Source organism: Lolium perenne, chromosome 6, assembly GCF_019359855.2.
Source record: "Lolium perenne isolate Kyuss_39 chromosome 6, Kyuss_2.0, whole genome shotgun sequence".
NCBI lineage: Eukaryota > Viridiplantae > Streptophyta > Magnoliopsida > Poales > Poaceae > Lolium > Lolium perenne.
In genome coordinates, this window is record NC_067249.2 from 77,558,373 (window position 1) to 77,573,579 (window position 15,207).

At 47.1% G+C, this 15,207-nt stretch overlaps 1 protein-coding gene across 1 annotated transcript; it reads left to right on the forward strand.

Annotated features, from left to right (window-relative positions):
• The first annotated feature begins 671 nt into the window (after nucleotides 1-671).
• On the forward strand, nucleotides 672-2,301 carry LOC127309609 (cytokinin dehydrogenase 7-like). Its single transcript, XM_051340395.2, has one exon. The coding sequence runs from the start codon at nucleotides 706-708 to the stop codon at nucleotides 2,299-2,301; it is 1,596 nt and encodes a 531-aa protein (XP_051196355.1). The 5' UTR covers nucleotides 672-705.
• The last annotated feature ends 12,906 nt before the right edge of the window (nucleotides 2,302-15,207 follow it).

A 15,207-nucleotide genomic window follows, 5' to 3' on the forward strand; every position in this document is an offset into this window, starting at 1 on the left:
GAAATGTCTTTAGATCATTAAGTGTTGGCCACGGTCGATGAAAAATTGGTCTTCTTTCCCTTCACTTCGTTCAATCTAATCACCTATCCCCGGGAAAGTACTGCCAAATTAATTCATGTTTGGGTTTTAGGTTAGCAATCTTATTTTATCAACCTCGCTTATGATGTGGCGCTGAGTGAGAATCGTCCCAGTTGTAACAAGACGAACGGAGCTGCCCAGTATTAATAGAGAAAAAGGGCATCGTTCTGCTTAATTAACAAACCAAAGTGTTTGTTCAACTGGCATGAAAACGAACAGAAACAGAGCAGCCCGTTTCTCCACTAGCCCGGGTCAAAACTTAAAACAAAGCAAAAAGAATGGGATAGATTTAAATATAGCTCCAACAATCATTAGTTATGTACTCTCCAAGTCAAAACCATGAGATGCAGCCATCTCATCAAGCTTTTTTTTTTTGCAAGGGATTTAGTTTTCCTTAACCATGCTTTTGGCATCCTTAATTATTTCCCCCCTCCGAAGTCAATACACTTCAAACCAATAATGCTAACGTAAAACAATTCAAGAACTCTGCACGACCTACATTTGTCAACTTCTGCTAGACATAATGCTACCCTATAAAATGTCATGAAGTTCTGGACCTGAAACAACACACAAGCATCAATCATTCTGTCTACTGACCTAAGCATTTCCAAATCCGGTACTGCTGCCATGGCAAGAACTCGCTTCGTCGCATTTCTCATCGGCATGGCCAGCTTCGTCTCCGTGGTCACCGGCCAGCTCCGGCTAATGCCCGCTGGTGGTCTTCCCCGTGATCTCTTTGCCCTTGGAATCGCCTCCAAGATCCGCATCGATCGCAACTCGACGGCGATGGCGTCTTCAGACTTTGGCCGCATCGTCGAGGCCACGCCGGAGGCAGTTCTCCACCCTGCCACGCCCAGCGACATCGCCGCGCTCATCCGGTTCTCCGCGTCCTCGCCGGGGCCGTTCCCCGTGTCGCCGCGTGGGCAGGGCCACTCCGTAAGCGGGCAGTCTCTCGCCCCGGGCGGCGTCGTCGTCGACATGCGCGCGCTGGGTCGCGGTCACCACAGCCGCATCAACGTGTCCGCGGACTACGTCGACGCCGGCGGCGAGCAGCTGTGGATCGACGTCCTTGGCGCGACGCTGCAGCACGGCCTCGCGCCGCGCGCGTGGACGGACTACCTCCGCATCACCGCCGGCGGTACGCTCTCTAACGCTGGTATCGGCGGGCAGGCGTTCCGGCACGGCCCGCAGATCACCAACGTGCAGGAGCTCGTCGTGGTGACAGGGACGGGCGACATGGTGACGTGCTCACGTGAGAAGAGCTCGGACCTGTTCTTCGCAGCGTTGGGCGGGCTCGGCCAGTTCGGGGTCATCACTCGGGCTCGGATCGCGCTCGAGCAGGCCCCGAAGCGGGTCCGTTGGGTCAGGCTCGCATACTCGGATGTCGCCATGTTCACAAGAGACCAGGAGTTGCTCATTTCTAAGCGGGCTAGCGAGGCCGGGTTCGACTACGCGGAAGGCCAGGTCCAGCTCAACAGGACGCTGACCGAGGGCCCTAAGTCGACACCTTTCTTCTCCGAAGCCGACATCAATAGGCTCGCTGGGCTCGCCTCTGTGTCTGGCTCTGCCGCCATCTACATCATTGAAGCCGCCATGTACTACAACGACACAACTGCCTCCTATGTGGACAAGAAATTGGAGAAGGTGCTAGAGCAGCTAAGCTTTGTGCCAGGGTTCGTGTTCACGAAGGATGTGACTTACGTCCAATTCCTCGACCGCGTGCGCGAGGAGGAGGAGGTGCTCCGGTCAGCGGGGCTATGGGATGTGCCACACCCGTGGCTAAACCTCTTCATCCCCCGGTCACGCATTCTTGACTTCGACACCGGCGTGGTCAAGGGTCTCCTCGGTGGCACCAACCCGGTCGGGGTCATCCTCATGTACCCCATGAACACGAACAAGTGGGACGACCGGATGACTGTCGTGGCACCACTTGCTGGAGAGGATATGTTTTACACCGTGGGATTGCTCCGGTCGGCGGTGGTTCCTAGTGACCTAGAGCTACTAGAGAGGGAGAACAAGGCAGTGCTAACATTTTGCGATAAAGAGGGTATCGAGTGCAAGCAATACCTCCCACACCACATGTCCCAGGATGGATGGCAACAACATTTTGGCGCCAAGTGGAGCAGAATAGCTGAGATCAAGGCAAAGTTTGATCCTCACGCAATATTGTCACGGGGTCAAAGGATCTTCGGTCGACAAGAAGCATTGCGGCAACATAATTGACCAGAACACTACTACCACCTATTTGTAGATACACTCACACGTTGCTAACAACATGTAGGACAAATTTTTGGTATTGGTAGATTGCACTCTAATGTACCTGAGCTTTAGATAGTCAAACATATAATTAAGTGGTGAGAGGAAATTCCCCAATCGATGCAAAATTCTAGATATTGCAAGCTACACCATATTTCTTAGACTTACTTAGATTTAACAGATTCTTAGACTCATCGACGATCCCTCCATGAATATCCTTCTAGGAGGGCCCACTGCTCAACATGTCCCATATTGACGAGGTCATGGCCCCCGACCACTCGATTGGAAGATCATCAGCTTGCGGACATTGGCGATCAGCCCACACATGCTTGGAAGACGTCTTGGTGTGCATATCTTGCAAGGATCAAGCTAGGATCAGGTTAAGGATATGTTCTAGGATCATTGGATATGATATGTCACCGTCCTAAGATCAGATTTGTAATACCTCGCTATGATCCACTTGCCACTATAGGAAATGGCTCGACATCCGTAACCCTAGGTAATCCTATGTATAAAGTACCTAAGGAGCCGTCGAGCAAACACACAACTCTCCCATAACTCATCTAATAGCCACCACCATTCATCCACCATGGACAGGCTCGTGCTCGAGCATATACTCATAGATAATCCATCAACTAGCCACAAGAGTAAGATCTTTAACACACGGGCCCGAACATGTATAAACTTTGTGTCTCTTTGTGCTACCATCTATCCTACCGAACGCGTGCTTCTCTGCCAAACAACAAATATATAGACGGAAAAATACCATGACACATAGGTAGACAAGGATCATGAGCACCACAAGAGCCGGATATCGAGGTCATGCACTCGCGCCATCACAAAGAGAAACTCAATACAATGTCATAGCAACCAACAACACCTCATTTCGAGTTCTAAAGACAGTCTAGATCTAATAGATAGCTCGCAATGGTCATAGAAGGTGAGAGCCTACCATGTGGGCCACGTGTCGAAAGCCAATACGGACCCATCGTACAATCAACAAGACACACCTAACATGATAGAATAACAATTAATCATGCCTACAAAATAGCCTAGAAATACATTATAAGAAAGATTTTGAAGAAATAGATATAGTTTCCACGTAAATAGATATCCTTATTTCTGGTTCCACAATGTTAGAGGTGCTTAGTGAAAAAGGTGATTTAGTGATAAGATAAGGCATATTCTTTTAGATATTTTTTGCCTCCCAGTTACTAGGGAGAAAAAGGCAGGAATAGAAAAATGTGAAATTTGATTTCATGGCGTAGTTTTGAAATCACGGTGCTACTAATAACAGAGCCCAATCCACTTTCCTATACGTGAATCAATTTCCTAGGATGTTCTATGGTACTTGCACTAGTAGAAAATGAGGCTTCCATCCAGCCCCATTAGTCCCCAAATCTTTCGAACCGCGACTAAATGGATCTTTAATCGTGGTTCGGGAGGCGAACCGCGACCAAAGACCTGGGCCCAGGGCGCTCGGTGGCCTGTTGGTGCACGTGAGGGGTTTTAGTCGCGGTTTGCCAGGCCAACCGCGACTAAAGCTCCTCCCCTATATATACCCGTTCAGCACACTCACTTAGCCATTTGGTGCCACTTTCTTCACAACCTTCACAAGTGGGTGGTTGGTTTGATTTTGGTTCCTCTTATGCATAGAAGGTGTTCGATGAAATGCCCGAGAGATAGAAAGAAACATGATATGAAGTGTCCGAGCCACACTTGAGCTTTCTCATTTATTTTTCCTCGATCGCGGTTAGCAACTTGAACCTTTCATGTGTCATTGATAAAATATGCATGTGTGTAGTTCATTGTTTAATTTCTATTATTTCTAGCTAGTTAGTTTAACAAATGCATGATGGTTAATTATATACTTTATATAATAATAATGCAGATGAATCGGCCATGGATGTACGGTAACCGACTATCCGGCGAGTTCACTACGGGTTTGAAAGATTTCCTCGTAGTGGCTAATGCGAACAAGCAGGGGGGGGGGGGGTTTTGTTACCTGTCCATGTGTTTGCTGTAAGAATCAGAAGGGTTACTCTTCCTCAAGAGAAGTTCACCTGCACCTGCTTCGGCACGGTTTCATGCCAAGCTATAATTGTTGGACCAAGCATGGAGAAAGAGGGGTTATAATGGAAGAAGATGAAGAAGGGGATGATTTCATCGATGACAACTATCTTGATCATTTCGGTGATACTTTCATGGAGGATGCTGAAGGTGGGGAAGGTGAAGGGGAAGGTGAAGGGGAAGGTGAAGAAGAGGCACGTGAGCCCGTTGATGATCTTGGTCGGACCATTGCTGATGCACGGAGACGCTGCGAAACTAAAAAGGGGATGGAGAATTTGGATCGCATGTTAGAGGATCACAAAAAGTTGCTGTACCCCGGATGCGATAATGGTCTGAAAAAGCTAGGCTGCACACTGGATTTGCTGAAATGGAAGGCACATGAAGGTCTCTGACTCGGGATTTGAAAATTTGCTGAAAATGATGAAGAATATGTTTCCAAAGAATAACAAGTTGCCCGCCAGTACGTACGAAGCAAAGAAGGTTGTCTGCCCTCTAGGTTTAGAGGTTCTGAAGATACATGGATGCATTAACGACCGCATCCTCTATCGCGGTGAATACGAGAATTTGAATGAATGTCCGGTATGCACTGCATTGTGTTATAAGATCAGAGGCGATGACCCTGGTGACGATGTTGAGAGCCAGAAACCCAGTAAGAGGGTTCCCGCCAAGGTGATGTGGTATGCTCCTATAATACCACGGTTGAAACGTCTGTTCAGTAACAAAGAGCATGCCAAGTTGTTGCAATGGCACAAAGAGGACCGTAAGTCGGACGGGGAGTTGAGACACCCCGCAGATGGAACGCAATGGAGAAAGATCGATAGAGAGTTCAAAGATTTTGCAGCTGACGCAAGGAACATAAGATTTGGTCTAAGTACAGATGGCATGAATCCTTTTGGCGAGCAGAGCTCTAGCCATAGCACCTGGCCCGTGACTCTATGCATCTACAACCTTCCTCCTTGGTTGTGCATGAAGCGGAAGTTCATTATGATGCCAGTGCTCATCCAAGGTCCGAAGCAACCCGGCAACGACATCGATGTGTACCTAAGGCCATTAGTTGATGAACTTTTACAGTTGTGGGGCAGACCTGGTGTACGTGTGTGGGATGAGCACAAAGAAGAGGAATATGACCTACGAGCGTTGCTTTTCGTAACCATCAACGATTGGCCTGCTCTTAGTAACTTTTCGGGACTGTCAAATAAGGGATACAATGCATGCACGCACTTCTTACATGAGACTGAAAGTGTATATTTGCCAAATTGTAAGAAGAATGTGTACCTTTGGCATCGTCGATTTCTTCCGAAAATTCATAACGTAAGAAAGAAAGGCAAGCATTACAACGGCAAGGCAGATCACCGGCCGAAGCCTGCGGAACGTACTGGTGCTGAGGTATTTGATATGGTCGAGGATTTGAAAGTCATCTTTGGAAAGGGTCCTGGCGGACAATCAGTTCCGCAGGGAGCTGACGGGCACGCACCCATGTGGAAGAAGAAATCTATATTCTGGGAGCTAGAATATTGGAAAGTCCTAGATGTCCGCTCTGCAATCGACGTGATGCATGTTACGAAGAATATTTGCGTGAACCTCCTAAGCTTCTTGGGCGTGTATGGGAAGACAAATGATACAAAGGAAGCACGGCAGGACCAGCAACGTTTGAAAGACCCTAATGACCGGCATCCGGAATGGTTTCAAGGTCGTGCCAGCTACGCTCTGACCAAAGAAGAGAAGGTCATCTTTTTTGAATGCCTGAGCAGTACAAAGGTCCCGTCTGGATTCTCGTCGAATATAAAGGGAATAATAAACATGGCGGACAAAAAGTTCCAAAACCTGAAGTCTCACGACTGCCACATGATTATGACGCAATTGCTTACGATTGCTTTGAGGGGGCTCCTACCGGAAAATGTTCGAGTAGCCATTGTGAAGCTATGTGCATTCCTCAATGCAACCTCTGAGAAGGTAATCAATCCAGAAGATCTACCACGGCTACAGAACGATGTGGTCCAATGTCTTGTCAGTTTCGAGTTGGTGTTCCCGCCATCCTTCTTCAATATTATGACGCACCTCCTGGTTCACCTAGTCGAAGAGATTTCCATCCTCGGTCATGTATTTCTACACAATATGTTCCCCTTTGAGAGGATCATGGGAGTATTAAAGAAATATGTTCGTAACCGTGCTAGGCCAGAAGGAAGCATTGCCAAGGGCTATGGAAATGAGGAGGTAATTGAGTTTTGTGTTGACTTTGTTCCTGACCTTAAGCCGATTGGTCTTCCTCGATCGCGGCACGAGGGGAGACTAAGTGGAAAAGGCACGATCGGAAGGAAATCAACGATATGTATGGATGGCCATTCTATGACTGAAGCACACCACACAGCTCTGACCAATTCCATCTTGGTGGCTCCGTACTTTGAGAAACACAAGAATATTTTACGCGAGGACAACCCGGGGAAGCCTGAATCCTGGATTACGAAGGCCCACATGGAGACTTTCGGCAGTTGGTTGAGAAAACATTTAATGAATGACGATGATGTTGTAGATCAGCTGTACATGTTGGCCAAGACACCATCTTCGACTATAATGACTTTCCAAGGGTACGAGATAAATGGGCATACATTTTACACGATCGCCCAAGATAAAACGAGCACCAACCAAAACACTGGTGTCCGCTTTGATGCAGCAACCGAGAATGGGCAAAAGGTCACATATTATGGTTACATAGAGGAGATATGGGAACTTGACTATGGACCCTCCTTTAAGGTCCCTTTGTTCCAGTGCAAATGGTTCAAGCTAACAGGAGGTGGGGTAAAGGTGGACCAGCAATACGGAATGACAATGGTGGATTTCAACAATCTTGGTTACCTTGAAGAACCATTCGTCCTAGCGAAAGATGTCGCTCAGGTTTTCTATGTGAAGGACATGAGTAGCAAACCGAGGAAACAGAAAGATAAGAAAACGATCAGTACATCATGCGATGATCCAAAGCGCCACATTGTTCTTTCAGAGAAAAGAAACATCATGGGAGCGGAGGACAAGACAGACATGTCAGTAGATTATAATATGTTTGGTGAAATTCCGCCCTTCAAAGTGAACACCGACCCAAGCATTAAGTTAAATGATGAGGATGCTCCATGGATACGGCCCAATCGTAAGCATGCAGGGACACAAGGGAAAAAATGATGTGTAATAATTTATTGTACCAAACTTTGTTGAATGGATCATGTGAATTATATTAACTGTGATGTGTTTGGTGTCCATTTTCGAATGATTCGATTGATTCGAGATACCACTGATGATACATGAAATTTGGAGTGACTTAGTCATACTCATGCCTAGGCGTATAATGGGAAAAGGACTAGAGGAGCCGTAATTGCATGGGATTTGGTGGATCTAGCATTACCAAAATTGATTGGCCATGCCATAAATACCATTGATGATACATGAAATTTTGAATGACTTAGTCATACTCCTGCCTAGGCGTATAATATGCATACTCGTAGTCTTCATAGTCCCCTCCGTTGTACTGGTAGTCGTCGCCTTCTAAGTTGTCGCCGTTGGCGTTGCTGCCGTCGTCGTCGCTGTTGTCGGGCGGTGCTCGTGGCTCGAACTGAGGGTAGCGCAGGCGGGGGATATCGCCGGCCGTGATGTAGTCCATGACGCTCTGTAGAGTCCGGCCGTACCACCATAGCCGACGGCCGGCCTCGTGGAAGTTCCCAGGAGGCAGACCGTCCTCCTCATACCTGGAGAGCGCCCTGTCACGCCGATTGATGAAGAAGGCGTCCCAAGTATGCTGGTTATCGGGATGCCAGCGGGGATTCATCCGCTGCTCCGGCGTGAGATCGAGGTAGTAGTGGTTCGTGATGGCCGCTCGGCGCGCAGTACCCTGAGGGACGGGAGGGACCGGCACGCCTCCAACGCTTAGGCTCCAGCCGGCGGGGACGCGGTAGCCCGGTGGGCAAGGGTAGTTCGAGGCGCAAAGCTCCTCCACCTGCTGGTAGGTTAGAGTGGGTGCGGTGGAAGCCATGAGAGAGTGATGAGAGATTGTAGAGATGTGATAATGCTGGTCAAGCCGGGGTACATATATGTAGTGAGAAATGGCGGGAAAAATGGGAGCGGGAAGACAGGAGGCGGGAAGAAAGTGGCGGGAAGAAAGTGGCGGGAAGAAAGAGGCGGGAAGACAGGGAAGAAATGGCGAGAAGAAGAGGAATCCAGAGCTGGTCATCTAACCTTTAGTCCCGGCTGGTGGGTGCAACCGGGACTAAAGGTGGTTTTGTATCATCTAACAAAACGGTCGGGGGGATAAGGACGTCTGGGTAAGCTTTAGTCCCGGCTGGTGGGTGCAACCGGGACTAAATGTGGTTTTTGTGTCATCTAAGAAAACTGTCGGTGGGATAAGGACGTTTGGGTAAGCTTTAGTCCTGGCTGGAGGGTGCAACCATGACTAAAGATGTCGGCAGGATAAGGACGCGTGGGTGGACGCACTGCTCGATGAGATAAAGCATGTAGCGCATGACGCCCTGTCGGAGGAACAAGACAAAGCAGAAGCGGCGCCGTTCCTATAAAAGGAGCATCGATACGCCTTGGCAAGCAGACCAACAAGCCAACCTAGCAGGTATGGAGAGTTTCATCCCCATGGATGGAGTAAAGGGTTGGAAAATCTCCCGTGGCGCAACTTCTCGAAGATGTCGTCGGTGCACACGCCCTACGGCATCTTCGGAAGTTGCTCCTCGGGAAAATTTTCCTGCAAGCCCGTGAAAGACTCCATCTCCTCTAACAGTGTTGGGTGGGCGGCCGGGAAGAACTGGTGGGAAGAGGGGGCGGGAAGACAGAGGCGGCCGAGAAGAACTGGTGTGAAGAGGGGGCAGGAAGACAGAGGCGGCCGGGAAGAACTGGTGGGAAGAGGGGGCGGGAAGACAGATGCGGCCGGGAAGAACTGGTGGGAAGAGGGGGCGGGAAGACAGAGGCGGCCGGGAAGAACTGGTGGGAAGAAGAGGGGGCGGACAGAGGCGGCGGGGAAGAACTGGTGGGAAGAGGGGGCGGGAAGACAGAGGCGGCCGGGAAGAACTGGTGGGAAGAGGGGGCGGGAAGACAGAGGTGGGAAGAAATTTACTTTTAACATTTTGAAATGAATTAGTTTTATTTTTCTGAATTTTTTGATGTATTATTTGTATTATTAAGATTTTGAAATGAATTAGTTTTATTTTTATGAATTTTTTAATGTATTATTTGTATTTTTAACAATTTGAAATGAATTAGTTTTATTTTTCTGAATTTTTTGATATATTATTTGTATTTTTAAGATTTTGAAATGAATTAGTTTTATTTTCTGAATTTTTTGATATATTATTTGTATTTTTAAGATTTTGAAATGAATTAGTTTTATTTTTCTGAATTTTTTGATATATTATTTGTATTTTTAAGATTTTGAAATGAATTAGTTTTATTTTTCTGAATTTTTTGATATATTATTTGTATTTTTTAGATTTTGAAATGAAAATAATTATGAAAATGGCCTTTAGTCGCGGTTGGTCTAGTTCCGCGCGGGAACAAAAAACCCGCCGAAAAACCCTTTAGTCGCGGTTAGTCTCACCAACCGTGACTAAAGGTCGCTTCCTATAAGTTTCGCGCCCGAACCGCCGCTCCCATCTCTTCTTCTCCGCGCGAAGCTCTGCAGCCCTACCCGCCGATCGACCGCGCCGCCGAAGCTCTGCAGCGAAGCCCCGGCCCGCCGATCGACCGCGCCGCCGCCGAAGCTCCTCACGCCGCCGTCGCCGCGCCGGAGCCGCCGACCGCTCGCCGCCCGTTCTTCGACCGCCGACGCCTTGATGACGCGCCGCCCGCTTTCGACGACCGCCGCGACGTACGTCTCGCGCGCGCGCCGCCGTCGTCCCGCACATGCCGCACGCGCCGCTGCCCCGCACGCGCCGCCGGCCGGAGGCGCGCGGTTGGCCGTCGGGCACGTACAGAGAGAGAGAGGAAGAGAGAGGGCCGGCCGCCAGATTTTTTTCTTTTTTTATGTTTTGTTTGTTATTTTTAATTTTAACTATACTTAACAAAAAAAATAAAACTTGTAATTATAATTAATGAATTAGTAACTATAGTTAACAAAAAACATAAAACTTGATAATTAACAAAATCCGCCGCGTGTCGCCTCCCTCGCCGTCGCCGCCATCGTCATCACCGCACCGCGTAAGAATCCGGCCCCGGCCAAATCTGCCGCGCCCGGCCCGTATGTCGCCGGCCGCCATCGGTGTCGCCGCAGCCTCCCTCGCCGTCGCCGACCAGAGGGAAGGGGTGACGCGCCGCCGGCCAGAGAGAGAAGGGGCGACGCGTGCGGCTATTCATATGTAACAAAAAAGAAACACCACCGCCCTTTCTCCACCGACCCGTCGCCGCCCCCTCCGTATACGCGCGGATTTTTTTTTGTTTTTTTACGAGAGAGAGGATCGGCACCGCCACCGCCACTATCACCGCCACCGCCCTTTTACCACCGCCACCGCCCCCCTTTCGCCACCGCCAGGATTAATTAGTTTTTACTACATGTTTTCAGGAGTGACACATATGGCGGACGATAGAGCCGACCCGATTAGGGATAACTATAATCCGGAAGCTGAGGCACATCTTTTCGGCATCATAAACGGCGACATTCTTTATGTGCCAGCCGTAGAAGATGAAGAAGAGGATATCTCTTCTTATCTAAACCTTGACGGTGAAGATGAAGGTCGTCAGCGAGGTGATGACGAAGGAACGGGCACTATTGATGGAGGTCAACCGTCGACAAACACCTCCGGCAATGTTGATAAGCAATTATCAATCACCACCTCTGGCGAGGTATATATATACATTGAGCCTCTGGTGATACAAATTTACCGATTTCAATAAATATGTGTATTAATTCGACTCTCTTTCTTATTTTAGCCCTCGGCCAGAGGATCGTCGAAAAAATCAGTGAAGACAAAGCGTGGCAAAACCAAGACGCTGAAACAAGGAGTAACATATAACATTGATGTTATCAGTCCAACCGGCAAGCCGCTGGAGCCCGAAGAGGCGTACACCAAGTTCATCAACCAATGCGGAGTCGTTGTTAGAGACAGCGTCCCGATCACCGTCCAGGAATGGCATGAGCCAGTGAAGGCACGTGTTGGTTCCAGTTTCGTCAGCAAGAGAAAGAAAAAGGAATGCTGGAGAACGCTTATGGAGCATTTCGTTCTACCTCCGGAATACAACAAAAAAGATGAATTCGGTAACGACGATCCGGAGGGACGTACGAGGAGGAGGCTGGTCAAAGAGTTCGCTCTTCACAAGATGGCCACAACATTCCGGACCTACAAGAAAAATTTAGCAGCTCAATATGTCGAGAAGGGGAAGACTCCGGATTTCAGCGGACAGTATGAGAAGCTGAAAGATGATTGGACCGAATTTATGAGGCAAAAGAAATCAGAGGAATTCAAGGCCATATCGGATAAAAATAAGGGTTTGAGGACCTGGAGATTGACATTGCTACACCTGAAGGGGAGAGAAGACTTGGAGATGTCAAGCAACAGTTCATTCTATGGCAAAAGAAGTTTATCAAGTTTCCAAGCGAGGCGCCAAGGCCAACAAGTCCACCCCCCCCCCTACGGTGGTGGTGGCGGTGGCGGTGGTGGTGGTGGTGCTTCACCTACACCTCCTTCATGTCAGCCGACGCCGCCCCCCAGTTCACCTCCGGCGGGTAAGCAGCCGCCGCCCCCCAGTCCGCCTCGGGCGGGTAAGCAGAAGCTGCCCCCCAATCCACCTCCGGCAAAGAAGCAGAAGCAGTCCTGGACTATTAACCCGGACCCTTATGTACCTAAGACCACAAAGGTACCGGAGCCATCACTGAAGCCTCTCCCCACAAGGCCTTGGGAACGTAGTGCCGAGGAAGTCGACGCGGCCGCGGCTGCTCACCATGAGAAATGGAGGGCGGAATCGAAGGCGAAAAGAGAGCCCGAGCCCAAGCCAGTATATTCTGACAAGGAAAAGAAGTGGGCTAAGTCATTTTTGAGCACACCGTCCCAAGCCGCGAAGAATCTGCCTGACGACTATGCACGTGAACTTTGTAGGCAAGCACTCATGTTCAAGGAGAAGAAAGACTTGACGGAGAAGCGGGAGAAGAAAGCCTTGGAGGAGGCCGAGAAAGAATTAGCAAGTAAAAAAAGCGGGAAACGAGTTGCCCAGCTCGGGGAACAAAGTAAACAGTCGATCGCCCCGCTCATAGTGAAAGTCGCCGGTCCGGATGCTGAACTAATGGACCCCATAAGCATAGCAGCTGCGGCAGAATAGGGAATGACTGTAACGGGTGCCAGAGAACAAGCGGCCCAGATCGGTATGACTCTTCGTGCACTGTTAGGCCTTGAGGAGGCGCCAATGAGTGAGGTAGTAATTACATATGTGCCGAATGGGCCTCTCATCGAGCCTGCGCAGGAAGAGGATCTACCTCCACAAATGAAAAGTCTGCTAATTTGGTACAAGGGTTACATAAAAAATAAAGCCGCCAAAGAATATATTTGTGCGGAAGTTAGACATGAGCATCACTTCAAACATCACTATGTAGCAGTTCATCTGAGTGAATTGTTCCAGCTTTTCAATCTGCGCGAGCTCGACAAATCTATCATCAGTTGCTACGTTCTGTAAGTGATTTATTTCTACCCCATCTCGTTCATTGCCTGCATATATATATATATACCAGCACTATTCTGCAACCGGTTGCAGAATAATATTCTGAGCACCGACTTGTACTTCCCTGGACACAAGGTTGTACTTCCCGGATAACAGGGTTCGACTTTCTGTCGAACTTACCTAAACTTCCCATTTTCTTCAGAGCTACTGATTCTACTTCGTGTTTCCCAACCATTTGTCGGAACTATGCAAATGATATACCGTTTTTTAGATAATGAAAAACCGCAACTTTTTCATGTTCACACTTTTCACAGATTTTGCATGGTTTAAATTTAATTTTGAAAATACGAAAACACTTATATATTGCCAGAAAACGAACTTTTAGTTCGGTTTTTGAATCGCTTATCGAAACTGTGCAAATGATATACCATTGGAAAGATAATGAAATTGTGCAACCTTTTCATGTTTTACGTTTTTCCAAAATCCTCAAAGTTTTTGAACAATTTTGAAAATACCGAAATTCGGACGTACTCAAAAAATGAGCGGACAGTAATTTGGATGATTTGTTTCAACCGTATATCGGAATGATGCAAATAATATGGCGTTGGAAAGCTATGGACTAGGCGCAACTTTCTTATTCCAATTGTTTCCTATAATTCCTTACAGTTTAATAGAATAACATGAATTACTGTCCGCCTGTTTTATGTGATGGATACCGAATGATTTTCCCCGCGATTTCCATGTGGTATATTTAAACAATACAAATTATATACGGTTGGAAAGGTCTCAAAATGGCGCATCTTTTTTGTATCTACCATTTTTCCAACTCCAAACGATTTGAAAGTAATTTTAGAAGTTTTGAAATCATGTTTCCGGTATATTTTGTGGGACAACAATTTGAATTTAATAGATTAGATCCATTTATTTGTTGTAAAATGTTGTAGGTAATGAAATTAGACATATACTCTACCATATAAAGCTTTTGGTGACAATGATTGAAGTGGTTGGTGATCAAATCGATGAGATTTGAACAATAGATTTCCGCCCCGTAAAAACAGAGCATTGAACTTTCCTCGACACGAACTTGCACTTCCAGGGAAATGCGGTTGTACTTCTCGGCACTGTTTCACATAAGTGTTCAGTAAAATGACTATAAGTTTCTCATACGGTGTTCGTTTGAGGTCCATGTCCACACAAAATGCCCAGCACAACCACACGCATCTGAACTTCCCACGACATGTCCTTGTACTGCTTGGCCTTCGTGGTTGTACTTCCTGGAAATGTGTTGATACTAGTGTGTTTTACAAAAACTAGCATGTGTGCTTCAAAATGATAATGTTAGATTGTCCCTATATTCTATTACAAAAAGAGATTATGTACTTCCCGGATCTTAATATTTGAACTTCACAATGTTGCTATGTGAACTTATGTGGGGGTATTTTAATTCATGTAATTACCGGTTGTACTTCGTGTTGTCTCCGCCTGTACTTCTCGGAATCACTGCTCGTACTTCCTCGTAGATGATAGGATTATTTTGTTTTTCTACATTTGGACTTTGTCGGGTTTCATGTACTTAGTATATTAAGTGGGTGTACTATTCATGCCGAATGGTTGTACTTCTCATTGTCAAGTATGTGAACTTATTTAAGGGTGATGGGCTTATTATTGTTTTTTTCTATGTGGACTTATGTGGGAGTATTTTCTTTGAACACTTTTAATTCATGTAAATTACAGCTTGTACTTCATGTTGTCTCCGCCTGTACTTCTCGGAATCACTGCTCGTACTTCCTCGTAGATGATGGGATTATTTTGTTTTTTCTACATTTGGACTTTGTCGGATTTCTTGTACTTCCTATATTAAGTGGGTGTATTGCTCGTGTCGAATGGTTGTACTTCTCATTGTCAAGTATATGAACTTTAAGGGTGATGGGATTAATTTTTTTTTGCTATGTGGACTTATGTGGGAGTATTTTCTTGAGCAAATGATGTACCTTGATTTTGGAAAAATAAAATGCACCAGGGTGGACATAACTGTGTCTATTTTATACCTAGAAGCATGAAAATCCAATAGAGGAAAGGAATTCCCAGATTGTAGTCCGTCCTTACAAAGATGGGTATTCAAGAAATAGATGCTTTTCTAAACAAGGAGATGGGGCGTGTATATATACTTTTTTC